The 16159-nt window shown below is 36.8% G+C and overlaps 1 protein-coding gene across 1 annotated transcript in view; it reads left to right on the top strand.

Moving 5' to 3' along the window:
- The window catches only part of KNL1 (kinetochore scaffold 1), a 47817-nt gene that overhangs the window by 13288 nt on the left and 18370 nt on the right, over positions 1 to 16159 (top strand). The window contains exons 7-13 of the mRNA XM_042780892.1: positions 1268 to 3366; positions 4859 to 4997; positions 5620 to 5687; positions 6055 to 6153; positions 12754 to 12869; positions 14136 to 14226; positions 15410 to 15526. Coding sequence (XP_042636826.1) covers positions 1268 to 3366; positions 4859 to 4997; positions 5620 to 5687; positions 6055 to 6153; positions 12754 to 12869; positions 14136 to 14226; positions 15410 to 15526 — 2729 coding nt within the window. The remainder of the gene's footprint in view (positions 1 to 1267; positions 3367 to 4858; positions 4998 to 5619; positions 5688 to 6054; positions 6154 to 12753; positions 12870 to 14135; positions 14227 to 15409; positions 15527 to 16159) is intronic.

Below are 16159 nucleotides of genomic sequence, written 5' to 3'. Positions count from 1 at the left end.
AGAAGTCATACAACTGCCTTAGAATGTAAACCTGTCTCACCAGATGAAGTAACTATGAGGCCTATAGACAAAACTGTAATGTTTGTAGATAATCATAATGATGTAGAAATGACAGAGTCCCACACTGTTTTCATTGATTACCAAGCAAAGGAGAGAACTGTGTTTCCGGTACAGCCTAACTTTGAGCTACCTAAAATAAAAAACCTAGGGAAACCAAAAGTGTCATCTACTCAGGAGGAGAGTGTTTTCTTTCCAGAGGATGGAGAAAGTGAGCATGACCATCCAACAGCAAAAGGCATCCAGCTAACACCACAAGGGGAATGGTCTAGTAGTTTTATAGAGAAAACTGTAGCATTTACAGCTGATGATAATATGGAGGTGTCTAAACCAATGACTTGGCAAATACAAAAGCCTGTATTTCTAAAAGAACCTCAATCAGGTACAAGTCAAAGAAGCAAAAACCTCAGGCTCAGAAATGACAAGACTGTTGCATTTTCAGAAAGTGATAAAAATGATATGGATATCACCCAGAGTTGTATGGTGCAAATAAATAACAAAAGTGCCCTAAAAGATGGAGAGGACTCCCATTTGATGACTATGGCAGAAACTTCCAAATCTGCTTTGTATACATGTGGGCAAGATGCCATGGAGAGCACTAGAAGTCACACAACTGCCTTAGAATATAAACCTGTCTCACCAGATGAAATAACTACTAGGCCTATAGACAAGACTATAATGTTTGTAGATAATCACAATGATCTAGAAATGACAGAATCTCACACCGTTTTCATTGATTACCAAGCAAAGGAGAGAACTGTGTTTCCAGTCAGACCTGACTTTGAGCTACCTAAAATTAAAAACCTAGGGAAACCAAAAGTGGCATCTACTCCTGATGAGGAGAGTGTTTTCTTTCCAGAGGATGGAGAAAATGACCATCCAGCAGCAAAAGGCATCCAGTTATCACTACCAGGGGAATGGTCTAGTAGTGGTTCTATAGAGAAAGCTGTCACATCTATAGCTGATGATAACATGAAGGTGTTTAAACCAATGGCATGGAAGAATGACAGAGATACACAAAAGCCTGTATTTCTGAGTGAACCTCAATCTGGCAAAAGCCAGAGAAGGAAAAGCCTCAGACTCGAAAATGACAAGACACTTGCATTTTCAGAGAGTGATAAAAATGATAGGGATATCACTCAGAGTTGTGTGGTGGAAATAAATAACAGAAGTGCCCTAGAAGATCAAAAAGATTCCCACTTGATGCCAATGGTAAAAACTTCCAAAACTGTTTTGTATACATGTGGGCAAGATGATATGGAGATGACTAGAAGTCACACAACTGCCTTAGAATGTAAACCGGTCTCACCAGATGAAGTAACTACTAGGCCTATAGACAAGACTGTAATGTTTGTAGGTAATCATAATGATCTAGAAGTCACCAAGTCACACACTGTTTTTATTGATTGTCAAGCCATGGAGAAACTACTTCAAGAGTGCCCTAATTTTGGAACAACAGAAGGAAATAACTTGGGTGTTTCTTTTCCTAAGAATGACAGTTCTGTTCAAGAAATCACTAAAAAACAAGCACTGGCCATAGAAAACAAAATCATTCCTCATGGTGAACAACTCTATCATATGGTACCCTTTGTTCTTACTAATACATTGTCTGGGGATCAAGATGAGATGGAAAGTAAAAAATTTCATAGCACTGCTGTGAATGAAGAGGTTTTGGAGAAGATTGTAGATAGGACCTGTACATTGGGAAAGGCCAAAATGGAAAGCTATAGAATAGATAGAAGAAATACAGATTTTATGAGCAGTCCTGCAACTGTTACTTGTAGATCCAGTGATAATTATTCCTGTTTACCAAATGCAGTTTCCTTTGTTGATAATTTGGAGGGGAATATCATGTCCTTGTGTGGTAAAGAGAAAGAGAAAGCTAGTAATTGTACTGTGCTGAATGAGCTTCCTTATGCGAATAATTTGGCAGCTGAATATTACCTGAAATCTGAGGAACTACCTATCTCTGTTCCTTTTCCTTTGTTAGAGAAGGCAGAAGTTACTCAAACCAATGGTAAAGGACAGTTAGACTGTGTCATAACACTACCCAAAGACCAAGACAATTTGGTTAAGAAGCCCCAAAATACATTAGCTAATCGAACTTTAGTAGGTAGTCAAGATCTGGGGGAGATGACCAGACTTAATTCAAAGCAAGTATCTTTTAAGCTTCCAAATGATCAAATGGAGGATTTCGTTGATAATGCAGAACGGAGTTTAAAGATCTTTGTTGATGTTGGTGTTTCTCAGCCTCATCTCTCAACTCAGCTACCGCCATTAACTCAAGAAGGACAAAATGTTGTCAATAAAGATGAAACAATATTGTCTGAAGCTGGATACAAGAATTTAGATATTGTTACAGGAAATTCCTCTGTAACCACATATGAAAATGAGTCCACAATGCTCAATAATGAGGAGCAGTTTACTATACCCTATAAAAAAGAATTGAAGGAAAATGTACCAACAGCTAAATGTGGTACAGATACAGATGTCCGCAGTAACTCAGACTTGACAAAGCAAGTCAGCCAAACCCATGCCAATCTTAGAGAACCATCAGATACTGTGAGTACATCTAATGCTCCAAGTTTTAGTAGTACCAAACCAAATCTGAATAATTTGAATGGAAAAACTGAAGATGTTTTAGATTTTCAAATTGTTCATATACCACCTCCTCCAGAACAGTTACTTGATTTAGCAAATCAGGCACCCATTATGAGTACCATGCAAGCCACAGACAAACATAATAGTGACGTAGTATCCAGCAATGCTAGTAGCAACAATAGAAATGAAGAAAATAAAAATTCTGATAATGGAGCTGAAATCAATTCTGTACCATTAATGACAATTGGAAAAGAGAAAAATAAAATGAGGAAATGTTCTTTGGGAATCTTTTTGCCAAGATTGCCAAACAAGAGAAATTGTAGCGTCACTGGTGTAGATGACCTGGAGCAGAATCCAGCCAACACAACTGATTTAAATCACTTAGAAACTCAGCCGGTCTTTAGCAAAGATTCAGGCATTGGGTTTGTTGCAGCTAAGCTGAACTTAAGTCCATCTCAATATATAAATGAAGAAAATCTTCCTATATATCCTGAGATTAATTCTTCAGACTCAATTAGCATAGAGACTGAAGAAAAGACTTTGATTGAGACATACCAGAAAGAGATTTTACCATCTGCAAATGAAGCAGAAGAAACCTGGACTACTCAAAAAAGAACTTGGGTACAAGAAGAAGATGATGATACTCAGAATGAGAAAAAAATCAGGAAAAATGAGATCAGACTTAGTAACACTGCACAAGATCAACAGGTAAGCTCTGTCTTGAACCAAGGAATGTTACTAATTTTAGTTTTAGTCAGAAATTGATTATTTCCAATTAAAGGGTTGGAGAAATATTCGTATGTAGAACTCAGGAATTAATTGATGTAACATCTAGACTTAAAAACAATTTGAAGTGACAAATAGATACAGAAAAATGAAATATAACATAACACAAAAATTAACTTGCATTGAAATTATATAATTCTAAATATTATGCCACCTCTGGTGATTTGTCAATGATTCTTGGGTGGCTTTGCATATGAGAATCTCCAGGTAGGGTATATGTAGTTTGAAAGTCATGTTCGGCTTTATAAACATTCGGGGAATAAAACACCTTTCTATTACATGAACATAAAGAACAACTTGACTGAATTGTCTTGGCTAATGAAGATATATAGAAACAGAGTCCCTTTCTTTAGTGGTTGGCAGAATGTCCATGTCAAGCTCAGTATCTCGAAGTGAGTGGAATTTTATATTTATTTAAAAAAGGGCATATATAAGAGTTGAGAAACACCGATTTAGGTAATTTTGGGGAAAACAAAACTTGTCATTCAAACTGAAGATGTACAAGTGTGGAAATAAAGTTTAGAAAAATAGAAAACAAAAGTTTAGACTCTTAAGAAATATAAGCTTAGAAGATGAATTCAGTAATTCTCTAAGATGAAGTCATAAGGAAATATTTGTAGTGGTTCTATAAAATAAATCAATAGGAAATAATTAGGTAGTCTATGAAGCTTTGAGAAAGCAGTAATATAAAATTTAAATGTACAGATTCTATGAAAATTAGTATTTTATTTATTTGTTTCGTATTAAATGCCTGCTGTGTCCCAGGTTAGGTGCTAAGAATGCATCAGTAGAACTGCATAGAGAAAAATCTGGTCTCATGGAGTTTACATTCTAGCATTTAAAATATCTTGTGCTTGGAAAACATCCATAAAGAGATAGATGAAGATGGCTTTTGAGGCTGTTAAGTCAAATGTGGGATTTGTAACTTTTTTTTACTTCAGCCAAAGAAATCTTGGTCAATTGGGGATGGAAATACTAAAGTGTGGAAATAAGTTTCTTTTCTGCATTCTGACACAGACACTATAAATCGCCAATATTCTATGTAAATAGAACTCTAGTTTTGTGTAGTATGGTACCCTTGACCCTGGTGGCTAATAACTGAATAATTGGATTGGTCAACATTTGGTAGCTCTTAGAATCTGGCTATACCTTGGATATATCTGAAATAATTTACTTACACAATATAATGCATAAAGTTATTACTATATATTTTTAAATAAAATTACTTTTGAGATAAATTTAATATTAAAGGACTAAATTGCTTGTTATTTATTATAATTCTTTACTAAGGTATTTCATATGAATTATAGCTAAATTTTGTGTTAGAAATAGTATTTTTGTTAGTGTTCAACAAACATTTCATCATTAGAATCATGCAGTAACATATTTGTATTCTCATGATAATTAATTTCAGATATTTGATCACCATACTGAAGGGGATATAGATAAAAATGCTAACAGTATATTGATGAAAAGCCTAAGCAGGACCCCATCTAGTTGCAGCAGCTCTCTGGATTCAATCAAGGCTGATGGGACTTCTCTGGACTTTAGCAGTAAGATCTTCCTAAAAGCTAAAATAGCAGTTATTTGTTTATTTGACAAATAATAAATATTTCAGTTCAGAAAATATTTGGATATTATATAAGCTTTTTGCAGTTTGCAAATAGTTGATAAGTAAAATGTTTCTTTTTTTATAATCTATTTTATTTTTGTAGTTGAAAATACACATAGAAGAACATACACTAATTCAACAATTTCTATATATATGCAATTCAGTGACATTGATTACACTCACTGAGTTGTACAACCATTCTCATCCTTCTGAGTTGTTCCTTGCCCATTAACATAAACTCATCGCTCCCTAAGTTCCTTATCTAATCTTTCTAGTTGCTGTTGTCAATTTGATCCCATTTAATTTATTTTTAGTTCTTAGTTACTTTAATAAGTGATGTACTACAGAGGAATAGAGTGTTTTCCTTCAGAGACTGATAATTAAAAAAGCATTAAAGAATTCCTCAAAACTAGAATGTACTTTGCCTTGCTAAATTACTGTCTTCCCAGAAACATCTTGGTGGATCACTTCAGGAGCATAAGCTGCACATAAACCTGAAAGATGAAATTAAGTTTGCAATTTAGTTTTGACTTGTTCACCACCTGATTTTGCTTTATTTCTAGCACACCGCAATAGTCAAATGGAATCACAATTTCTGAGAGACACAATTTGTGAAGAGAGTTTAAGAGAGGTATAGTAAAAGTATTTCTCATTTCTAACACAACATCTTACTTTTTATCTTTTACATTTTTTTTTCTTAATTATATTTCAAACATACAGAAGACTAGTTTTCTTTTTCTTTTGTTGAAGACCCAACATGGCAATTAACTATATGAAGTAGGTTAGAAGACCTATAATTTTATCTCAACTCTGCTGTTACTGAATAACTTTGAGAAACCATACTAGATAGATAAAATCTGTCATGTATATTCTACAAATATGAGAATAATATTTCCATAGATGTATGCAAAATACTTTTGAGTTATTTGAAAATAAATGAAGTGGTTATAATCAAAGTAAGCTCATCTTGCATGGTCATGTGAACTTTCTTTCCTCAGAAACTCAAGAATGGGAGAATAACAATAAGGGAGTTCTTCATACTTCTTCAAGTCCACATTTTAATACAGAAACCCCGGCAGAGCAATCTCCCAACCAAAGTAAGTGAAATTTCTTGGCAAAGTAGTTATCTCAATGACAATATATTATATTTTGTTACTAAACTGTATCAAAGCAAGCATTTATTCAAAAGCCAAAAAATAAAAAAGGGAAGCAAATTTTACTATAGAAAGTTTTCCTATAGTTGGTACATTTGCGTGTAGCATAGAAAATAAATCTTGGATTTTTCTTTAAATCATAGCTTTTGATAAGATAAAATTTAAATTTTTATTCTCCCTTCTTGCCATCTATTTTATTTTAGGTTTTTTTTTCCTGATTATAAAATATAAATACTGTATTAGTCTGTTATTGTAAAAAGTCTAGGAAAGGTTTATATACGGAAGCAAATTTTCTTTGTTGATTACCAGGGGTGGAAGGGGAGGGGAGGGAACACTGTTAGATAGGTAGAGACAAGTATTGATTTGGGTGAAGAGAAGGGCAATGTACCAAATGTGAGTGATCAACACGGTGGCATTGAGGGAAGAGGAAGGCATAGAGAGGTACATGGGAGGTACAGACAACAGAGATGAACCCTTTTGCATATATAGTACTGCGTTGTCAGTGAAGGCAAACATGGGTAAACAGGTAGATAGATGGGTAGACAGGCTGAACTATTATGTGTGTCTATGCAGCAGGGAGCATACCCAAGACCATGTATAGGGTTGGCAGACAATGGTTGTACAAGTGTATTTGTATGTTGTGTAAGAATTCCCAGGTGTATAGTAGAGCTGACAAGGGACAAGGTTGTAGTCACTTCTTGGCTACCTACCCAGAGTGACCGAGTAGTTGAACTGGTGGGCTCGGAACCTTAGTCTCAGGGGACATCAAGCTCAATTGGCATAACTTACTACCTAAAACATTGTTCCACCTCCTACTTTGTTGAGTTGCAACTGGGATCTTAAAAGCTTACAGGCTGCCATCTAGATGTAACGATGGGTCTCTCCTCATCCAGAGCAAAGAAGAATGAAGAAAACCAAAGATTCATGGAAACAATTAGTCCTACTGGTACACTATGTGATCCACAGGCTATACGACTATGAGACCAGAAGAACTAGATGGTGCCCACTACCACTGTCAACCACTAGGAGGGAGGTATATGTAGGAGATCCTGGATAGAGAGGGAGAACAATGTGGAACAAAACTCAAAATCATTTGGGGAAACATAAAGGGGGGGGCATCAGGTTTGCTGATTTGATAGAGCCTGGTGGAACCACTGAAACGATGGCTCCTAGATGCTCCTCAGGTCTGGAATTGAACCCACTCCTGTGGCTTCCAGCCAAACAAAAGATAGGGATATGAGTTGAACATTTATCTGAGCTAGATACACTCCTTGGAGAGAACAATCACGGGAGAAAAAAGGGCTGTATAGAAGAACTAGATGGTGCCCAGCTACTCAGAAATAGATCGAAATTGAAAATGTTGGATAAAGTGGAAGAAAAATGTAGAACAAAACTTCAAAGTCATAAAAAAAGACCAGGCTTATTGGTCTAATAGAGACTGGTGAAACCCCTGAGACTATAACCCCTAGTCATCCTTCAGACTATCATCAAGAAAGGGAAAAGAAAACCCACAGAATGGGAGAAAACATTTACAAATCATATATCTGATAACGGACTTATGTGTAGGATATATAATGAACTCAAAAAGACAGCCCAATTGAAAACTAAATAAAGGATCTGAATAGACATTTGTTGAAAAATAGGCAGATGACTAATAAGCACATGAAAAGAATGCTCAACATCATTAGGGAAAAGCAATTTAAAACCACAGTGAGACACTGCTTCACACCCATTAGGATGATGATACTAGCAAAGATGGAAAATAAGTGTAGTTGAGAATGTGGAGAAATTGGAACTCCTCATACATTACTAGTTGAATTGAAAAATGTTACAGCAGCTTTGGAAAAATTTGACAGTCCCTTTAAAAGATAAACCAAATTAACTATCTGACCTAGCAATTCCACTCTTGGTTATATACCCAAGAGAAATGAATACATATGTCCACACAAAAGCTGAAAATGAATGTTCATAGCATTCATTAATAGCCAAAAAGGAGACTGGCTCTTGCTAGGGTGGGGGTGAGGGCAGTGGCAAGGAAGCAGTAGGGAGAATGGGGAATAACAGCTAATGGGTACAAGGTTTCTTTCAGAAAAGAAAAAAATGCTCTAAAATTACATTGTGGTGATGGTTGCACACCTCTGAATATACTTAAAAGAAACTTATATGGGTGAATTACTCAGCATGTAAATTATATCTCAATAAAGCTATTTTTAAAAAAAATCAATTCCAGGAGGATTATATATCTAAATGTGAAAAATATGAAGAATGGAAAATGAGAGGATGGGCACACTCTTGGGCCCCCAGCCTCGTTATTCTGGTCACCAAAGCTGCCCTTTCCCTCTGGATCCTCTTGCTTCAGTTGTAAGTAGGGAAGAAAAGGTACTTAGACATACATACAGGTTTTGTACCCTTGGTAGGAAAAGCAGGAGTACCAGGGGACCAGAAGAAAGCAGAGAAGAAGGAGAAGGGACAGAGAGGATGCTGGCAGGGTGGAGGAGAGAGAAGAGACATGGAACTAACTTTTTTTTTTTTTTTTAATGTTAATTTGAAATTTATTCATTTATTTTTAAAAAATTAATTTTGTTGTTATTGTTGAGAATATAGATAACAAAACATCAATTCAATTATTTCTACAGTGTTTCAGTGATAATTGATTGCATTCTTCAAGTTGTGCAACCATTCTCACCCTCCTTCTCTGAGTTGTTCCTCACTTATTACCATAAACTCACTGTCCCCTAAGGTTCCTATCTAATCTTTTGAGTTGCTATTGTCAATTTGATCCCATATAGATAGTTCTTAAAAGAGCATAATGGAAAAAAAAAAAAATGCTTTTTTTTTTCTTTTCCTTTTTTAAACCAGTTAAGCTAAACTACTATTTGGTTTTAAGAAGGCTCCAGGGATATTTTTTGGGGGATTAAGGCTTAAAGATTATCTAAGGGCAGTAGAGGAGCTCTGGTAGCATAGTGCCTAAGCCACTTGACTGCTAACCAGAAAGCTGGTGGTTCAAACCCATTCGCAGAGAATGAGAATGAGAAAATTCCTTGGAAGGAAGGTTGGGCAATCTACTTTCATAGTGATACTGCCTCAGAAACCCAAGGAGGGGTCGCTACGAGTCGGGTCCAACTCGGCGGCAAACAACAACAAGGGCAGCAGTTTCAGGGATTCATCCAGCCTCCATGGTTCCAGAAAGTCTGAAGTCCATCAGAATTTGAAATTCTGTCCCAGGTGTATAGCAGAGCTGACAAGGGACAAGGATATGGTCAGTTCTTGACCACAGCCCGCTACCTAGAGGGAGTGAGTAATTGGACCTGTGGGCTCGAGACCATAGTCATAGAGGACATCAAGCTCAACTGGCATAACATACTACACAAAAACGTTGTTCACATCCTGCTTTGACGAGTAGCGACTGTGATCTTAAAAGCTTGCAAGTGGACATCTAGATTCAGTGATGGGTCTCTCCTCGTCCAGAGTGAAGAAGAATGAAGAAAACTAAAGATGCATGGAAACAATTAGTCCAAGCAACTGGTACACCATGCATTCCTCAGCCTATATGACTATGAGACCAGAAGACCTAGATGGTGCCCGGCTACCACTGTCAGCCACTCAGTAGGGGATCTATGTAGGAGATCCTGGATAGAGAGGGAGAACAATGTGGAACACAACTCAAATTCATTTAAAAAAAAAAAAAAAGCATCAGGTTTGCGGGTCTGATAGAGCCTGATGGAACCACTGAGACTGTGGCCTCTAGAGCCCTTCAGGTCTGGAATTGAACCCATTCCTGTGGCTTCCAGCCAAACAAAAGACAGGCATGTGAGCTGAACATTTACATTAGGTATATATACTCCTTGGAAAGATCAATCATGGGAGAATAGAAGGACTGTGTATGCACAGAGAGATAGCTCAGGGGGCAGGAGTGCATGGGAGACAAGGACATGGAGAAGAGGTAACTATGGGGAGGAAGTGGGAAGGGAGCTGTTGTATTGTTGGAAATTGCAGTCTATGTCATGAGAAAAAGTATATGTGAGCTGCTGTGTGGAAGGTGAATTTGCTCTGCAAACTTTAACCCAAATCACACTAGAAATTAAAAAAATAAAAGAATTTGAAATTCTGTTCTTCATTTTCCTCCTTTTGCTCAGGACTCTGCTATAGAATGTTTAATCAAAATGTTCAGTAATGGTAGATGGGTACCATCCAGTTCTTATGGTCTAGTGGCAAAGGAAGCAGTTGTTCTTGAAGGCATTTAACCACACATTCTATCCCCTCCTCCTATTCTTGACTCTCTTTCTTTTGTTGTTTTAGGACAATAGAGACCAATGGTTGTGCCCTGGGTGCCTGCTTGCCAGCTTGTAAGATCCCAGGCACTATGCATCAAACTAGAAGGTAGAACAGAAGCACTAAATGTGTTATTAGGCCAGTTAACTGAGATGTCCCATGAAACCATGATCCTAAACCTCCAAACTAAGAAAGCAAATTCTACAAAGTATTGGTTGTACATAAGCAGCCTCAGCAGCTACTCTTTTTTTGTGTGTGTCTTTGTTGTATATATGTCTGTTACAAAGAACTTACTCTTAAGAGTTGAGGGTATAGATCTTTTTCCTCCCAGGCCTTACAGAGGTCAGGAAGACCAGTGATAGGGAAATAGATCTGGGGACAAACCCAGGCTTTCATTTTAAATTGTTACTCTGTTTCTTGTATTTTTGATAAACTATAGAGACTTGGTTAGATTCAGATTTTTCCAAGTTTACTTTATAGTTGTATTTCTACCAGAAGATAGATAATGTCTAGTGATGATGTATATTGTTGTTGTTGTTTGCCATTGATTCAGACCTGACTCATAGCTACCCCTCCTTGGGTTTCCGAGGCAATATCACTACGGAAGTAGATCGCCCAGCCTTCTTTCCAAGGAGTGACTGGTGGGTTTGAACAGCCAGCCTTCTGGTTAGCAGTCAAGTGCCTTAGGCACTACGCTACCAGAGCTCCTAGTGGCTTAGTGCCTAGGGATTTGACTGCTAACCAGAGGCTGGCGGTTCAAACCTACCAGCCACTCCTCGAAAGGAAGGTTGGGCGATCTACTTCCATAGAGATAGTGCCATGGAAACCCAAGGAGGGGTTGCTATGAGTTGGATCCGACTTGACGGCAGTGAGTGATGATGTATAGGCAGTCATTAATCAATCATTATCTAGATCCACTAATTTATTAGGAATTGTAAAGTAGTAATATTCTATCATTCCTTCTTCATTTATTATATAAATACTTCTGTAAGTAGAAATATTATTTATCAAATATTTGGTTGCCCTAGGAAAGGCAGTCAGCCATTTTTTTTAGGATCTCTGCCTTCTGGTAGTAAGAAATTGGTGTTTAGAAAACACCACATGAGCTCTAATGTTGCCATTTCTTTTTGAGCCAGTGCATATAGCTTTGTTTTTTATTTATAATTCTAGCCTTGAAAATACTTTTTAAGAAAGAGAATCAGCTTCAGTTCTAATTGCTTTTAACACTTTTCTACACTTTCTTAGCATATCCATTAGATGATGTGTTAGGGAAAGAGGAGATGAAAACCTCAATCAGTTATTTCCTTTGAAATGACTGACTGAAAGAAGAGAATGGATGGAAACAATTTATTGCATTACTTTAGCAGGCACCACTCTAGGTAACTTTTCAAAAAATTTTAAGAAGCTGGTCAATATTATCCCTGTTGTTTAGATGAGAACACCAAAGCTCAGAGTGGAAAAATAGCATATTTAGTTGTGTGGTTTGATTTTTGTAACTAAAGTGAAGAGCTGACTTTATTTTTCTAATACTGCATCAAGGACAACAAAAAGCCATAGGATTGATTAGAGCAATAAGACATGTTAAAAATAACCAAATTTCACTGCTTTATTTTACATATGAAGGGCATACCCCAAAATGTTTGAGTTCAGCCTGGGAAAGAAATAAGGATCAGGGTTAGAGAATGAGAATAAATGCAACGCAACCATTGCCGTGGAGTCGGATCCGACCCATAGCGACTCTTCCTTGGGTTTCCGAGGCACTATCGCACTATCACTATGGAAGTAGATTGCCCAAACTTCCTTCTGGGAGTGGCTGGTAGGTTTGAACCGCCAGCCTTCTGTTTAGCAGTCAAGTGCCTTAGGCACTACGCTACCAGAGCTCCCGCAGAGAAAGAGAATAAAAAATATAATTGGACACTAGCATTCTTCTCCCCTCCCCCCCCCCCCCCCCCCCCCCCCCCCCGTAAAAGGGTTCCTGGTAAGTTTTGAGTTTTTAGGTATTGATTTTCTTAAAATAATGTACAATCACTTTCAATCTTATGTGATTGGAACATCCGGTCACAATATTCTGCTAAATATCTGGGGAATTGGACTTTGAAGTTTGAGACTTGAATTCATATGTCATCTTGCAGCTTACCAACTTTGTGAATATTCACACTTTTCTTTGTAGAGCTTTTTAAAATAGGCTTACTATAACTTGCATTAGTTCTTAAACATAGTTTTATTTTCAGAATACCAATTTTGAGGGATTTGCTTGTTTGTTTATTTCAGTTTACTATAAACACACCACCTACTCCAGAAGACCTGATGTTAAGTCAATATGTTTACCGACCCAAGATACAGATTTATAAAGAAGATTGTGAGGCTCTTTGCCAAAAGATTGAAGAGTATGAAAGATTTTTTTTTTTCATGTTTTGTTGTTAGATGGGTAAATAGTCTGTGTGGTAAGGTTTGGATTAGAATTGTACTACATGAAAAGAAGTTGATAGTGTTAATTGGCTCCGTGACACGTGGAAAAGTGTTTCAGCTTTGTAGTCAGACAGAATGAAGCTCAAGCCTACAACACTAGCTTTGTAACCTTGGGTAAGTTATTTAACCTTCATTTCCTATCCATAAAGTGCGAATAATAAATATCTACTTAGGTAGAAAGGAGCTCTGGTGGCATAGTGCTTAAGACATTTGACTGCTAACAAGAAGGCTGGTGGTTCAAACCCATCAGCCACTCCGCAGAAGGAAGACTGGTCAATCGACTTCTGTAAAGATTTACCACCTTGGAAACCCAAAGGGGGTCACTATGAGTCAGAATCAAATCGATGGCAGTGTTTGTGTTTGACTTAGGTAGAAATAAGCAGTAGAAATAATGTATATAAAATGTTTTTGTACTATTCTTAGCAAAAAAATAGGCCCTCAAAAATAGTAATTATAAATTATGATACGAATTGATTGGGAGGAAACATCATCCAAATAAGATAGCTCCTTTAGTGATTTATATATAGTGCCTATGGGTTTGTAATTTTATCATATTTTCCCCTGATTTGCATATATAAAATAACATGTTTTTGTTAAAATACAATTCAGGGCTTTAATATACATAAATGATATGTATTGATTTACAAATTAGATATATGTAGATTCCTGCAGATAAATTTAGATTTATAATGCAAAATAGTATTTGTATCATACTTACCTAGGATATCCAACTAAATTTGAACCAACCTATCAAATAGAAAAGAAAATAATCTTTAAGAACTAGAAAGTTAAGATTCTATTAAAATACAGTATTTTAGATTTGCTTGAATCTGATTTGTTGATTCAACAAATATTTATTGAGCACTATGTGGTAAGTGTTGTACTAAGTCCTTGTTGTTGTTATTATGTGCTATCGAGTCGGACCCGACTCATAGTGACCTCTCCTTGGGTTTCTGAGCACAGTATTACCATGGAAGTAGATTGCCCAACCTTCCTTTCGAGGAGTGGCTGGTGGATTTGAACTGCCAGCCTTCTGGTTAGCAGTCAAGTCCCTTAGGCACTATGCTACCAGAGCTCCATAGGAAGGAATTAGGAAGCATTAAATTGAGTATGCCTAGAGATCTGAGTTGGTTCATTCAAGCTGGCTTCTGAATCCTATGCTAATTTACTTTTCTATATTCTAGATTAAAACTCTCTGCTTTGAACCAAGATAAACTGCTGATTGATGTAAATAAGAACCTATGGGAAAAAATGAGACACTGCTCAGAAGAGGAGGTACTTTTGTCTTATTTTCTGAATGGGAATTAGTACAGGAATTTGCAACAATGTTTATGGTGAAATAGTGACTGTTATGTGATAATTAGTGATGAATTCTTTAACTAGTTTCACAAGTTAACTAAGAACCAGTTGCCATCAGTCAGTTCTAACTCATGGTGACCCATGTGATTCATAGTAGAACTGGGCTGTATAGGGTTTTCAGTGGCTGGTTTTTCAGAAGTAGATTCAGATCTTTCTTCTGAGATGCATCTTGTTGGACTCGAACTTACAACCTTTCAGTTTGTAGCAGAGCATGTTAACCATTTATGCCATCCAGGACCTCTACAATGTCTTATGTTACTTATACACAACTAATTGTTAATAAGGAGCCCTGGCTGCATAGTGGTTAAGGAGTTTAGATACTATCCAAAGGAATTTGAACTCACTAGCCTTTGAACTCATCAGCTGCTCCACAGGAGAGAGATGAAGCAGTCTGCTTCCATAAAGATTCACAGCCTTGGAAACCCTATGAAGCAGTTCTACTCTGTCCTGTAGGGTTGCTCTGAGTAGGAATTGACTTGATGGCAGTGTTTGTTTGTTTGTTTATTTATTTTAACTATTTTCAAACCTGAGATAATCAACTTAATGTATGAAACGTATTTGAAGTTTGTTTAGTGTCATATCCTTCCTATTTGCCTTTCACTTAGATTTAGATGAAGAAAAGCTTACTTTAATTGATTAAATAATACAAAAAACTCATTTTATATATGTATCTTAGTGCCTAAGGCACTTGACTGCTAACCAGAAGGCTGGCGGTTCAAACCCACCAGCCACTCCTCAGAAGGAAAATGGGGCAATCTACTTCCATAGTGATACTGCCTCAGAAACCCGAGGAGGAGTCAGTCGCTATGAGTCGGATCTGACTCGATGGCACATAACAACAATAAATAAGAGGGCTTGATTAACTCAGAATCTGTCAGTTTTTTGTCATTTTGTAATATAAAGGCAGGAATCAAGACTGAAATCTTTAGTTCTATTTTTAAACAAGTATACAGAATTAAAGTTGCCCTGCCTTAGGAATCAGTCTAGCATGGGCAAAGCCGAGAGTATGGTAGCTAAAGCAGCTTTCTCAGACTATTTTAATAACCTCTTTTTTACTTGTTTATTTTGGTACAATGTACCCTTTGACTCTACCTTACAGCTAAAGACCTTTGGAATTTACTTGAATAAAATAAAATCACGTTTTACCAAGATAACTAAAGTCTTTACTCACCAAGGAAAAGTGGCTCTCTACAGCAAGCTGGTACAATCAGCTCAGGTAATGTGAGACAGTTAACAGTATAGAAAGAACTATTAAAATGACTTTATAGAAGTTGTGGAATATGAAGAATGTTCCTTAGGAGCCATATGAATGAGACTGGGACAAAAACTTGCAATTATTCATAAAAGGTGTGGTTCAATTTATTAAAAGTGGCAAATGCTGGCCTCTTGAGCAATATTAGAATATAATAATATGGGACTATGTCTGGAATATTGTTATACATTGTACATACTGAGATGAAACACTAGGATTCATGGTTTCCTATTGCAAAGGACTATAATGTAATACTATCACTGTGCATAATGCATACCGAGCTAGGAGCTACATGTGTGAGTATATATATTTAAAGTAGCATTTCTGAAAATGACTATCCTTTTAAGAAATGTTCTGCATAATTTCCAAGTATATAGTAGAGCTGACAAGATTATAAGGTTATAGTCACTTCTTGGCCATAGCCAGCTACCCAGAGAGAACAAGTAGTTGGACCTGTGGGTTTGGGACCATGGTTGAAGGGATCATCAAGCTCAACTGGCATAACATACTATACAAAAACATTGTTCTACATCCTACTTAAGGAAGGTTGGGCAATCCTACTTCCGTAGTGATACTGCCTCGGAAACCCAAGGAGGG

Source organism: Orycteropus afer, unplaced genomic scaffold (genome assembly GCF_000298275.1).
Source record: "Orycteropus afer afer isolate SDZICR_OR568_19922 unplaced genomic scaffold, OryAfe1.0 scaffold00068, whole genome shotgun sequence".
In the NCBI taxonomy this organism is placed as follows: Eukaryota; Metazoa; Chordata; class Mammalia; order Tubulidentata; family Orycteropodidae; genus Orycteropus; species Orycteropus afer.
Note: the sequence above shows the minus strand (reverse complement) of the source record. Positions and strands in the feature narration are given on the sequence as shown.